The 14,882-nt window shown below is 34.3% G+C and overlaps 1 protein-coding gene across 5 annotated transcripts in view; it reads left to right on the forward strand.

Annotated features, from left to right (window-relative positions):
• EML5 (EMAP like 5) overlaps positions 1–14,882 on the forward strand; it is a 95,169-nt gene that overhangs the window by 65,963 nt on the left and 14,324 nt on the right. The window contains exons 27-33 of one of the 5 annotated variants that reach the window (XM_053945550.1): positions 1,277–1,403; positions 2,945–2,959; positions 6,631–6,639; positions 9,991–10,069; positions 11,102–11,231; positions 11,927–12,025; positions 13,941–13,961. In XM_053945550.1, coding sequence (XP_053801525.1) covers positions 1,277–1,403; positions 2,945–2,959; positions 6,631–6,639; positions 9,991–10,069; positions 11,102–11,231; positions 11,927–12,025; positions 13,941–13,961 — 480 coding nt within the window. Of the gene's footprint in view, positions 1–1,276; positions 1,404–2,944; positions 2,960–6,630; positions 6,640–9,990; positions 10,070–11,101; positions 11,232–11,926; positions 12,042–13,940; positions 13,962–14,882 lie in introns of all 5 variants that reach the window. The other 4 variants (XM_053945552.1, XM_053945549.1, XM_053945548.1 and 1 more) reach the window with 4 other exon arrangements.

A 14,882-nucleotide genomic window follows, 5' to 3' on the forward strand; every position in this document is an offset into this window, starting at 1 on the left:
CCATAACATGGAAACATAGAAGCCTGAAGTAGGCTGATGTTTATGTATCTATTTCAAGGTCACAATATCAGTAGTTATAAAGTGTTAATTCTGTTTTGTAGCATTAACTTCTGCTGGTTTTTCCATACTTATGTTTTCTTTTTCATGTTATAATTCCAAGGGTTTATGAGCCTCCAGACTTGTTTTCTCTTCTCCCAAGTGTGGTTTTTCCTCCTTGTCAATTCCTCAGTGTTCAAGAATTTTTAAATTATCACTGCTTCTCATTAAATAGCTCTGTGTAATAAATTAACTTCAGCTGTCACTAAAATATGCTAAATGACCAAAAAAACCCATTAAGTATTAAAGACATATTAAACATTCATTGGAAAAGAATTTTTCATCACTGTCTTCTTAAAAGTACTGAAGAATACAAAAAGTAATTTAATTGCCTCTAGGAAGACTTGTCAGCCTTTAACTTAGTCAAAGATTGCAATCTTCGGAGTTTCTGTTCAGCCTCTGCTTGAGACCTGTTAGAATATCTTAGCCCTATAATCTTCCCTAGGCTCTGCTGCTTTACACAGAACCCTCTTAAGCTGTGTGTTCAAAAGTACTCTAAAAGAAAGCAAGGTGTGTGAAGATTTACAAGAAAAGACATTGACATCTTTAGCCACAAAAGTTTCTCTAGGTCAGATCCTATTATTTTCCGTTAGAGTTAAGAAGTATTCACCATCACATTGTTGGTGTTAGTAATCTCTATCTTTGAAAAAACAAAATAATGGAGAATAAGTGACAACCCTGTCCCAACTTAGCTTTTCCCACATGTTTCTTTTACTATGGTAAACATTATCTTGATGTGCCTTGCTGGCCCTAAGCATTGTGTAGGAACCTTGTGCAAACCTATAGATTCCATGGTAATGGATGGATCCTGGAACTGAGAACAACCAGGCACTGAATCTTACAGGTCTTAAGAGCAGGTGTCAGATAGTGAGGTTCTTTGTTAGTGACTGTAGTTAAGGCCAACCAAGCAGAAGTGGGGTGGCTTTTAAAGTCCCTTGACTCTTTAATAATTTTTTTCCCACAAAGATGTTGTAGGGAATTCTTTTTCTTTTAATGTCTTTTATTAACAATGTGCATGATTCCCAGCTACTTTCTTTCTATTGTGTATTTATGTTAGTCATAGTTCATGCTATAATTGTTTTTGTGATCTAGTACATTGTTGAAATCTGCACAAATTAAGATTAAATTGTTGCTCTTGTACCTTATTTTGGTTTGATACTCTTCCCTCTGGTTTTGTTAGGTTATGACAGTGATGTGACAAGGGAAAATGAAATTAATTACACCATCAAAGCCTTATCAACAAACATTAGACCAATGTTTGGAATTAAGCCTCATCTGCAACAAAAGGAGCCAACATTGGATGAAAGGTAATTATTAAATTACAATTCTAGCCAAAAACTCAACCTGAAAAGAATAGTAGAACAAAATTATATTGGAATATTTAATTCTTAACTTAGAAGGATATGTATAAAAAGAATCTAAATACTTATTTGAAGAAAAAAAGAAAAGTAGCCCAAAGGACTAGGTTGTATCTATTTTTAGAGAGCACAAAAGACTACAAACTATGTATGCATATTTTTATGTCTGGGGAGTTCCTTGAGATGATTGAGTTATTTGCTGGTGTTTAATAATATGTTTTTTTGGAAACTGAAATACTGACTGGTAGTTAGTGATGGCATTATAGGCATGAGCCTGTACGATTGTTTTAGGGAAGGACAGCTCACAGTTTTTTGGTTCTGCCAACAAACTGCTCTGATGAATTCAGCTCCATTTGCTCCTTGCATTACTTCATTCTCCACATAACTTCTACCTTTCTTTGAAAAATTCTGTCTGCAGTGGTTCTGCAGTTTTTGTTAATGAATCTTGGAAAATGGGAGTTGGTTGCTTCACAGTGTTAGTTTTATATCTTGGTTCACTACTGTATGCTTTAGAAGAGAATAGGATGGGAAGCAGACTACAATAAACCCAGAAAATAAAGCAAATGCAAAATAACAAAAACAATTTATAACCTTTAGAACATTAACTGTTGTGGAATCTGCAGCTGAGCATGGGTCCCTGAAAGTTGTTTGTTGTTCACCAAATTGATGTGGACAGTATATGTGAGGAAAAAGGAAGGAGGGATTCCTAATAAGACAGCTGGGGAACGCTGATACTAAAGAGAGGGAAGTGAGGAAAACCACAGGGTATAACAGGGTGTAAGCAAATGGGAGAGTAGAAAGTTTTGCAGGAATGTGAGGAGTTCTGTGGCAATGCTCACACCTCTTTCCACAGTGAAGCTGGAAAAGTCTGTGATACCCTTGTTGAGAAATGCAGTGTGACTTTTGTGGGAGTTTCATTTCCTCTTTTGTTTTTAAGTTGTGTTGCTGTAGGAGAGAGTTGGGTGCCTGTGTATAAAGCTGTGGTTCCCTGTCTTGCATTTATGAGAAATGGTCTTTCTCTTTTTTAATTAGATGTATTTGATGTGGAAATCGAAAAGAAATAATGTGCATGGCATGAAAGCTTTGATTAAAGATAATTTTTTTCTTTTTAATGAAATTGTAAACCTCTTGTGTTTTTTTCAAAAGCTCTTTCTGGAAGCTGAGTGAATTGTATTTTTCAGTTTCAGATAAATTACTAAGAGAATTAATTCTGTAGTAAGGTAATTAAATTGTGATTCAGAATGCAAAATAAGATCATGAAAGAATTCCATTACCTGCATTGTTGAAAAGTTTGGAGCCCTAAAACTTCACAGACTTTTTTTTGGTGAATAATAAAACCAGACTATGGTTACTGTATGTATTTTGACTTCTGTTCTGATGTTAATGTTGTATAAGATTAGTAAATGTTTCAGAAATGTTTTAGTCTACTGTCATAGGTACTAATTTTTTTTTTTTTTATTTTTATTACTCTATTTTTGCTTCCTATGAAGGCAGGGGGTAGTAAGGTAAGTTCATGTACATGAAGTCCAGGATTAAATGCATTTTAATAACTTGAGCTGCTTTGGAAAGTAGTTACAATTTGCAACAGAAGCGAGGGATTTACCTCTTTGCTATTAAATAGCATATTAATAGGTAGAAAAGGGTTAAGGGACAAAACATAAGTGCAGTTCTCGCTCTGAGTGGGCGTGAGTGAACACTAGAGTATTTGGGAGGAGGTGATCAAAGCTCATACTCCTTTCCTCACTACTTTGGAGTGGCTAAGGAACAGCTTGACTTCACTGTCTGAGCCAGAGAGCTTGCCCAAGTGCTTGTGGATGCCTGCAGCACACAGTTAGAGGTCCAGCATGACACGGGGTGCAGTGAGCACAATGCACAGGTGCCTGGGCTGGCTCTGTGAGCAGCACCATGCTGAGCTAATAAAGCTGCAGGGCTGAAGGGAGCATGACTGCCTTGGCTGCAGCGTTTTGCCAATGCACCTGTGCTGCTTGAGGATCTGAGCTGCTGGATCCACCTCGTGCTCATACATCAGTCTCTGGTGTAGGTGCCTGCATGAGGTTATGAACTCCTGCATCTGCTCTGCTTAGAATACGTGCACATGCAAAAACATGCTGTTAAATTTGCAGCACAGCAAGTCCTTAGGCTGTTAGGCCACCCTTCAGACTTGCAGACTGAGCTGCCTCTGTGACTGAACTCAAGATTTCATTCAGATTCAATTGGTCTAAGGTTTGCTTGCAGTGTTAAATGCCAGCTCTGCTAATGATATAGTATTCTCTAGCAGTGAAATTACCATGCTATATCACTGAAATTGCGATACTTATTTTAACTTCTGTTGGAAACACAAAATGGCACTGCTGTGAGGCAGCACTTGGGTTGGTAATTTGAATTATTTATCATTTCTGAATAATAATGTTAATAGATAATATTTTTATGTGAAAAGATGTGTACTGTGTGTCTAATTTGGTTGTGTAATAGCATAATGGATACTCAGCAGCACAAAATACATTTGAAAACTGTTCCTATCCTTTACTTTTCCTAGTATGTTTTTGTGCTAGGTAAATTACTCAGAAAAGAAGTCTATCATGGTCGATTTTGAAAACACTTCTGACTCTGCTACTCCCTGAACTGCACAGCACTGAAGGTTGGGAGATGCCTGTGGAGAATAATGCTCCAGTCTTACTCTGTTCTTGTACTCCCTGAAGTTGGCTATTTGTGGCTGTGAAAGGGGCAGTGCTGTGCTGTGGTTTATGTACCTTACAGACAAATGGCTGCACCAAGAGATCTCAAAATTGAACAACCAGGAGTTTCAGTTAAAATTTTTCACCATAAGTTTTAAACATTTGCAAGCAGATAAAACCATTACTTACTCCATGTGCTGAGATCTCTTGCATGAAAAGAGCCCACTGGCTAATATATTTTGAATTTTTTTTTCATTCTGCATACACTCCCAGATATAATTCACAATCAGGTGTTGTTGCAAAAGTGCTTCCAATTTTATTTATTTAGTTAGTTTTTTTTTCTTGAGTATTTTTTGTGTGTATAGGGACATATAGACAGATGCAGAAATAGATAACCTATTTTAGATCCTTATGTATTCAAAATGGGAAGCAACCTAAAAAAATATTTACTAACTAGTTAACTAGTCCTTTACAGACTGAGAAGTGAAGAAGTTTTTTTTTTTTATTCAGTACAGACAGTAAATAAATCTAAATTGTGCTTCCAAGGCAGTGAGAGAGAAGAAAACTATTGAAATGAAACATTTTTAATCCAAAGCTCACAACTATCACCTTGTAATTGCCACAGAAGGAGAAACTCTGAGATTTTATACAGACATCTTCCATATATGTTTTGGATAAATGAACAGAATGCAGTTACATTTTTCTGTTTGTCAGTCTTGTGATTTGTGAAATGAATGCAAAAAATACGAATTCCAGAGCTCTTTTTGTAAAAAATCATCTTTATCTTCTCCTTTCATATTGTCAACTTGTGTGATTTGGGAGAGGGGAGAAGCCAGGAGTCAAAATGAAAAACTATAGCAAGGGACTTTGCACTAGCAGCTTCTTTTCCCTGTTTGCCATATTTGCAGAATAAATTAGATTACAGTAAAGTTTAAATTTAACATTAACTTGAAAAAATCCTAGTTTTAGAAAACAGGGCTTTTTGAAGCCAACCTTTTTGCTCATTGGAATGTATATTAGTGCAGGGCATTAACCTTAGGACTGAAAAACCTGAAATTTCAGTTTTCATTCTTTCTAATCATAAATGTAGTTATTATTAGTTGCTTATATTACAAGCTGTAGACTGGAACAATATGATGGAAAAGAATGGCCTCCCTTTACTTAGAGGTGAGCTAAAACCCAGATCTTTGAAGAATTGAAAACCCAGTTACCAAAGTATCAAGGTTTACCAAATAATCTCAATTTTGAATGCAAAGAAAAAAACTATTCACTTTGTAACTAAAAAAGAAATGTCTAGAGACACAATTGCATGGCCCAGTGATGAGATGTGGAAGATTTGCATTTGGCTTTTAATCTGTGTAGATTGGTTTTATCAACAGAATCCAAGTAGGCCTTGCTTTACTGTGAAAAATATCTGGAGGTATTTGAATTTTGTACTCCTTGAAGGATTGCATGCTATTGACTGTACAACCTGTTCAAGCTTATTTTGGATTTTATTGTGTGAAAGGTTTAGCTGTTACCTATAGGAATAAATAGTGCATCAGTCTTGCACAGCAAAATAAAGTTAAAACTAATTAGAAAGCATTCAGTAAAATCCATTGTTTTCAGTACGGGAAAAAATCAGTCGGTAAATTGGTGAGTTGTTAACATTGTGTTCTTAATTTTTAGGAATTTTTTCCCTAAATTATTCCCTATATTATTTTGCTTAACTTCTAAGTGAAAAAAACTAACTTGTGTTCACCTAGTGAAGTTACTTAGTGGTTCTTAAAAGAGCTTATCAAACCAGTGGAAGTACCAGCTAATGAAACTAATGTAAAGTGCCCATGCATACTACAAATATTAGGAAATAATCTGTACATGCCCACATGCTTTAATTATTAATGAGGGGTTTTGGCTAGCCAAATTATAGGAATTTTCCTGAGGAAACCTATCCAGTGCAAAGTATCTTCAATCAACATAAACTGAATTAAGTAGTCATGAAAAAATAGCACATATCAGTAGTGGTCAGTACTCCACACATTCTGGTTAGCTGAGATAATTCTATTTTAGTATAAATGAATGTATTTTTGTGACTGAACTTGAACATCTGTCTTTTATAGCGAGTTGACTGTTCCAAGCATCAGCTTATTTCAGGAAGTTAAACCTGCACAACCTTTCTTGGAGTTATTCAGGTGTTGTGTTTGCTGACTCTAAACACTTGGTATAGTTCAGAGGTTTTGGGTTCTGCTTCTGCTTTTTTTCTCTCTTTACAGTAGAGTTATTCCAAATAATTATATTCTCATGCCAACACGTGTTCATAATTCCCATTTAAGTGAATGGAAGTTTTCTATACAAATTCTATACAGATTTATATAGTCTATGAAATGAATAATCCCCTTGTAAAAAGAACTGTAAACCAGGAAGTCAGCAATAATTATCTATATTAATAATTCACTGGCACCTAACTTTTAGCCAAACTTGTATAAGTAATCCTTTTCTCTTTCCCATCTGCTGCTGAAAAGAGGTTCCAGGTAATGCTTTTATTTTCCTACCTAGTCCATCTTTTACTGCCACCTCCCATTTTCCTTAAAAAGCCATCTGTCATGTTGGGTGCCATTCCATGCACCTATCACTCTTCAGAGTATTGCTACATGAAAAATCTGAATTTATATATATGCATTGTGGTTCTGTTTCATACAATAAACTAGATACTGTTTTACCTACCAGTATGAACTCAGTCTCCATGTACTATTATACTTTTCAATGTTTCACAAGTAGTATTCTTCAGTAATATTTATTGAAGTACAAAGATTAGTACTTTTTCCAGCCCCCTAATGGATAGCTGTTTTACATGTGATGATTTGACAGTCTCACCTGACGTGCCAAGGTGTATATGTTACTGAATTTTTTTAAGCATCAGACTCCCTGTATCTGCATTAGTGAGTATAAACTGCCACTTACTGCTCAGAGATAACATGAAAATAATTATAAGTCAGTTTTGTCAAGAAGCAGTACTTAGAAACTACCAGCCTTCATTATCTTCTAATGGAAACCAGACCTGTGAACTTTCACAAATGACTTTGAAGAACTTGCCAAGAGTAAATGGAAAGAAGTCCTCCTTACTTTTAAAATTAATTCTGTACTTCATGCTTGTCAACACCTTTTGGGGAGGGCAGTGCAAGGCACTTCATGCTGAAGAGTAGTGCAAAATCAATTGCTAAGTTCTCTACAAGTTCCCCTAAATATGAAGTGCAACTTTGGTGCCCCACACAGGAGGGGACTTCTTGTTTTGTACCAACTACTGTAATTTGCTCTATCAAATCGTGCCCAAAATATTGCTTGTATTTTTAAAACAGAAATAAATATTGTAAATCACACTGTTATAAATTACCACAGAACTAAAAGAATTGGTGGTAATTTACATATGCAATATAACAGAAAATCATTCCTTTTTTTGTTAGTAGCTTTAGCTACTCAGTAACAATGAGGAAAATGTGGAATGAAATACATAATACAAAAATTAGTAGTAATATTTAAGCTATGTCTAAAACTATGAACAAGGTATTTTTTTGTTTCAGAAACTACTTCAGAATGCTTGTACTTGATTTTTATGGTTTCATAGCAAGAAATACTAAAATACATATACCAAATATATTTTAATTTTGAAAATAAAGTGCCAATATTGAGATATTTATTTCCCTTATGAGAGATGGCTCTAGACAGAACTGTCCTTCCCCATGCTAAAACTGGCCCTATCTGTACGTGAATTCACCCCAACATGTTATTCATGCTCTCTTTCCCATCTTTCCCACACAGTTTTTGAGCATGCAGTAAGTTATGCATACAGGTATATGACCACTGTGTGTTGTATATGCCATTAGTCACTTTGCTGCACATTACATAGCAAATTGAAAATATTTTCAGCTCTCACACCTTTAAAAAAGGACTTGGAAAATGTATTCTCATATCCTTCAGCATTCCTGTGTTTAAATCCTCAAGTTGTTATCTTGAAACTTAATTGGGACGAGAATCCATATGTACTTGTAATTTGCATTCCAGTTCCACTGCTCTGGATCAATATAGAATTAGCCTTTCCTAGACAGATACTTAGAGAAATTGTTTAGGTGACCTGTGAGATAATGCAGCTGAGTAAAAGTTGTCAATTTCCCTGACTAATATACATCCACTTTATTCTGTTGTGTGGCAATGTACAAATGTAAATGTGCTCTCATGATTACTTAAGGATGATATCAACCCGTATTTGTATCCTTAGAGCCTGTAAGTATAGATGGTCTTCTCAAGCAGTTGTAAAATGTGAGACTGTTTTACCTCTTCTCCCATTCTATCACAAGGGATTTACAGACAGCAAATGTTATAAAAATGTCACATTCTAGAACCAAGCAGCAGATAAATACTCAGTTCCAGTAAAGTAAACCTCTGTAAGAATCACGTCCTTTCAGCTTTTACTGCTTTCAGCAAACTTCAAATATGTTCTTCTGCTATATTTAATTTTTCTCTGGTTTTTTCCCTCCAACTCATTTTCCCCTCTCTGTTTCAGGGACATTAAGTGAATTAGGGCCAGGGTAGGAGGGGAGGAAAGAGATGAGGTTTGAGTGCTCTGTGTCAAATATGAGGCTGACAAGTGGAAGAAGGGCTTTTTGTGCTGTGTTTTGGTAATTTCTAGAGGAATAGTAATGAGACGGTTGCAGAATTGTCCATGACAAATGAGAAATTAAAAATATACAGTCTTTCAAAGCATTCTGGAGTGATCTGTTTTGTACTAAAATTAGGCAGGGACAATGAAGAAATAAATCTAAGAAAATGGTATTTTATTTGAATAACTGAAAACATGCTTTCCACCTGTCCTTCAAACTGCACAGTGTACAAACACATCATATTCTATCATTCTGAAAAAAGACAGTCATTATTTTGAATCAAAATTATCATTCAAGAGCAGAGATGAAATTAGAAGTACTTCATACTAAAAAGGATTATGAAAGCAACCTGTTGCTTCGTGTTTGATATTAGTGTATTACACTGCCTACTGGATTAAATCATCTGGATATCACTGAATTTATACATAGAATTTGTTTTAAATTAATTGCTCCTCTTAAAGATGAAGCTTAAAGGAATGTTAATACAGCTACAAATGCTGTATCTGTAGAATCAATTATCAATGCTCCTGCAAATTACTAGGAATAGTTGCATATATTTAATAAATAAAGCTTATTTGTTTGTGTATCTCTATGTATAGGTACAGTTGAATGTAATGTGAGAGATGTTATGGATATTTGTTAAACATATCTAATTGAGATTGTTTAAATAAATCTGGGCTATTCAGAACAGTGGAGCATAGGTTATGGCTGTTACTCCTGCATTTGCATGGTCTTGGTTTTCTTCCCCGTAAGCTTTGGTCAATATCTCATTTCAGTTGATGTAGGAGTCAATGGACAGGTGCATCTGGAGCTCTTTACAAACTATTACAAAAACAGAAGTTAGGGCTCTGCTGAAGGCATGTGGGAACAGGCATTATTAGATTAATCTCTTCAGTAAAATTGCTGCAGAGAAGATGAAAGTCCCTTAAAAACATAGCCTGAAAAAGCTAAGAATATTTACAAAGTGCTCAGTCATTTTAAAACAAGCTTTTGCATTAACCCTATGGATTGTTGAAGAATTAGAGAACCTAGCGTGTTAGGTTCTTTAGGATTTTTAGGTTTTTTCTTTCTCCTTTGACAGAGGTATTTCTTCTGAAGATGAAGATGAATATGAGTTGAGTAGGACAGGGCTCTAAGGTTTCCCAATGAATTAGCAGGTTGGAAGGTTACTGTTAGTGTGGAATTGGTGACAGACAGCCTTCTCTTATTCACAGTTCTTTGTTTCAGACCACCAGTTAGTAGGGCACTGCCACAGCCGGAGAAACTTCAGACAAATAATGTGGGGAAAAAAAAGAGACCCATAGAGGTAAGAAAAATGTTGCTCTTCTCTTCTTTTAGGGTTTTGTTTTGCCAGAAACTGACACACCTGTGGACACATTAAATGATTGTTTTATTTAAAATATATCAGAAGTGGAAATAGTGAATAGTGGGTAAATAGCAGAAGAAGTGGGAGAGAATTTTTTCTTGTAAATAAAAAAAAAAGACTATATTTCTTTTTCTTGCAAATGAAGTGGAGCATAACTCGCTTCTTAGTAATCATGAAACCTTAGAACTGGATGTAGAAAGCAGGATGTCTTGTTTAGATAACTGGATTGTTAAAGGGTGTATTTTTGCTAATAAAAGTAAGCATTTTTTAATTTGAATCTTCTTAGAATTTACTTTAAAACTTCAGTTTAAATTCGTCACTGATAGGAGTTTTAAAAATAATTTTTTAAATTCTATTAATTATGAGTTTAGATTTGGCACCTGTTTTTTCATTACATGGTAACTGCAAATAAATATACCAATTTTTGATTAATCTGAGGTGAAAATTTCATCTAACCTTGGAAAATGCAGTTCCTCACCAACCCAAATATTATTGATTCTGCAAAATATTTGGTGTAGCATAATAAACAGCTTTTTGACATCAGCGCTCTAGAAGTTTTAGGCTGTAATTTAAGTTTCTAGTTGCCGGCTGGAATTAAATTGTGGACCAGTGTTTGTGGACACTTTATTTCTTAGTGTCTTCTGCATTAAAAGAACTTTATTCTGCACTGCATTTTATTTATTTATGTGCATGTGTAAGAGCATCTCTTTCACTGTGTATATATGTCTGTGTGTATTATATGCACATTCTGCAGCATCCCCCTGAGAGGTGTGAAAAGGTGACACAGCTGTGTATGACAAGAATGAGCAGCCATGTAAACTGGCAGGGGAAGCAAAAGCTCAGTTCCTGTTGGCTTGACATGTCATTTACTAGATAAGGTCATAATAAAAAAAATTAAATCATACAGAAGAATGTGAAATTCGTAACTACCTTATGGTTTGGTGTTTCTATTGATGTGAATATCTTTTTTAGGACCTAATTTTGGAGCTGGTATTTGGGTATCGAGGCAAGGACTGCAGAAACAATGTGCACTATTTGAATGATGGTGCTGATGTAATTTATCACACTGCATCTATTGGGATCTTGTATAATGTGGCAACAGGTAGGAGAAAGCCCACTGGAGGGAAAATGTTTCTTCACACACATGGAGTTACAGCTTATAAAGTAATTAATATGCTTTAAGTATTGTAAAAATATGTGAAAAAATATTATTTGTTCCTAAAATTTCAGTCTGTAAAGAATATTCATGATAGCTGCATAGACAAACAAGTGTACTGAAATGTTCCTGGCGCTGAGCTTTAAAGGAAGTAAAGATTTAGGGTTTTTTTTGGTATTAGCTTTCTGAAATTTACATGTTGAAATGATCACAGAAATTAAAAGAGCTGAACTATGGGGTAATTGTAATTTAATTTTTTTTCTAAGAACAAGTTAATATTTTTATTTTGTTTACTTTTCAGTCATCTGTTTCACATACATTCCTTTCCAATAACCCAGTTAGTTTAGATAACTTAGACCTTCAAAAAAGTACACAATGTCATTTGTTTCTGAGATAGTTAAGCAACTTCATGTGGAAAACTTGAGGGAATTGTTTGGAGTTACCGAGTGCTGTGTGTTGGCGTTCAGATAAAAAATTTGGCATTTCTGTTTTCTGGTTTTAAGCTTCAAAATACAACATGACCATAATGCTGTTTTCTCACAAATACTATAAAATTTTCAAACATTAGCCATGTCTATGTGTGTATAAATGCTTTAATTAAAGTTGAACTAAGGTTTGAATTTTTTTTTTCTTATCTTTAGGCTCTCAGTCATTTTACCAGGAACACAATGATGATATTTTGTGCCTCACTGTGAATCAGCACCCCAAGTTTACCAACATAGTGGCAACTGGCCAAGTAGGTATGTTTGTATTTTTGTAAAAAGAATTAACATAACAGCATGTAATCAGGACCTTGTAAATTCATGATAAATCATAAAATATTTGATTATGCTCTCTCCGTTTGTATGAGTGTTACTCAGTTACCTGTCCTCTTTATATGTTCCTTTGAATGTAATTGAATAAAGTTGACAAAAAATATTAAGGCATGAAAGATTAAACTTATCTTTTGTTTGGAGTATTATCAAAACTATTTTTTCAGAAATCTTAAGCCCCATTAAATTAGTCTGGTTGTATTGAACTATCAGCTTGTGTTAAACTTTCCAAAGAGTCACTGCCCCTCCAAAGAAGCTGAATAGAGCTAACTTTCATTTCTTAAAATACTTGTCAATCTTACGTAGGTTTTACCTCATCAGGTAGATTTATAATACCTACTTGGTGGTTGGATATGATATAGTTGTAATATTCCAGGCAGAACCAAAATCCTAATGGTATTCCTACAGATAAATTGAGATTTAGAGGGAAAACATATATATATATATATATATATATATATATATATATATATATATATATATATATAAAATATATATATATATATATTTCATAATGACATTAAGGTATGAACTAACCAGGTTAAAAAAAAGAAGAAAAAACCCCCCACATTTTGCACTGGCATAGCTGGTAGAAATTGCTGTTTCTAGATTTTGTAGAATAGTGATTTTTGTAGCCCTACAATCTCATTGTAGTTTTCATATCTTCTGTTGGTTCTCAGCAGATTCAAACCCCCATTATTTTCTTCAAGGCATAGAATACAAAACCCCCCCTTATTTGATTTCAGCCAAAATAGCTTTTTATTTCCTTTAGGTTTGTTTTAGAAGTTTCATATAAATCAAATCAGTTCTGCAGAATTTATTACCTGCTTTCCTGTGTCTTTTGGATTTTTAGGTGCATGTCTCATTAAAATTGACTCATTGACAATAGTAACCTCTTAGCTAAAATAGCTTCCTTTCTTGGTGAGTCTCTTGCCTCTCATCATTTAAAACAAATTTTTAATGGAAATTATTTAAATGGAAAAAATCATCAGCAGATATTAGTCTATGGTTTGAACATTTGCAAGAATCACAAACCTTTTATTGCCTTTAACAATTTGCTTTTTCATCATATTTCTTAATCTGGCCCTGTTTTCCTTTCTGTAGTGGAGGAATGTGAAAATTTTCTTCTACAGTGTTCATCTTACCCAAGACAAAACACAGGATTTAATCCTTTTTTATTTTCATAATAATTTCTACATCAACTAGCAGTAAGACAATTATTAACTGTTTTGTAACGTGGATTAAAGCATACCAATCAGAGGCAAATGACACTTAAAAATTACATATACTTTTACGCAGAGAATTAAAAATAAGCTGGAAATGAAATATCTTAAAACAGCACTCATTTTCTGATTTTGAAGTGATGTTGAGGGATGTATATACTCTATAAAGAACTGCTGCTACTTTTCCTATTGATATGATTGGCACAAATAGTGTCATCATCATGATTTAAAAAGATTTATTGAATCTTCAGGTACTCACATGCTACTTCTTAGCATTTTTTCCCACTTATTTTGTTAAAATATCAATGACATGAAGAAATATGTTTTTACTTTGGCTGAGAGCGACCTAATATACACCAAAACTAGATTTTTGTGTTGTAGCTCAAAATGGAAATCAAAATATATTCATTCATTCAATATATTCATTCTATGATTTATTTCTGATGTGACCTCCTTTAATCAGTAATTACTCATCTCTAACAGCAGTATTGATGCTGCTGCAATGCAAAAAGATGACATCACGGTGTTTGTTAAGAAATTACACTGAATGTGGCATATATTTTCTTTAGCATTTACTTTATTTCTGATCTAATTATTTTTCTGCTGCTTTTCCATTACAGGAGACTCAGCAGATATGTCAGGTAAGGGAAACAAAATTTTAACATCTTCAGGTGTAGTTAGTCTATCTAGTAGCCATCTGCAGCTTTATAGAGCCATAAGTGATGTGAATTCATTTCTAGTTTATTAAACCCCGTGTATTAGTCATATTACTGTCAGCACTGAATATAAGCCAAAACAGCTCAGCATACTGTAAATATAGAAAAATTAAAATGTTAGAACACACTTCAAAACTACTGTCGTTGAAGCACTTTCCCTTCTTGCTGCTTAGTGATTAGTGAGTTCTAATACATACTGCTACTGTAGCATTCCTGGGTATGCTTGCCAGTTTTGTAGACATGTTGGGGCTGACAACATTTGGTTTAGACCTTCAATTGGGTGTAATTTGAAATGAGGATTTCTCAAGTAAATTCTACTGAGGAGGCCTAGGTGACTGAGTGAAAAAACTAATCACCTTTCACATTTATGTACAATTGTCATGCAGTTATTGCCACTGATCCAAAATGCTTTTTATGATGTCAGTTTAATTTTTCCTCTATCATTTTGGGTCTTTGACATTTTGACAGTCTTGACTGAGATATTTTTTATTAATATTTTTTTTTCAACTGTAATTGCAAAAACTCATCACCATCATGTGCGAATGAGTTCATCGTTGAGCAGCCATAATTGTCTTGTGAAGAATCTTCAGAGATGCATAAATGTGGTCATGTGTAATAGAAAGTGTAATACTCTTCATGTGGATCTAAAGCTTGTTCTGTAAGAACAAATGTACATTGACATCTTTAATGTGGATTGAGTTCTCTTAAATATGGCAAATGGTGCTTGCTCTAAGGATGGGAAGAAGAATATAGGTACCTTTTCCCACACTTCTAGCCTGTATTTAAAAAAAAAAACAATGATGATATGGATATTTATATGAAAGAACATCTATAGTCCTGTACATG

Source organism: Vidua chalybeata, chromosome 6, assembly GCF_026979565.1.
Source record: "Vidua chalybeata isolate OUT-0048 chromosome 6, bVidCha1 merged haplotype, whole genome shotgun sequence".
In the NCBI taxonomy this organism is placed as follows: Eukaryota; Metazoa; Chordata; class Aves; order Passeriformes; family Viduidae; genus Vidua; species Vidua chalybeata.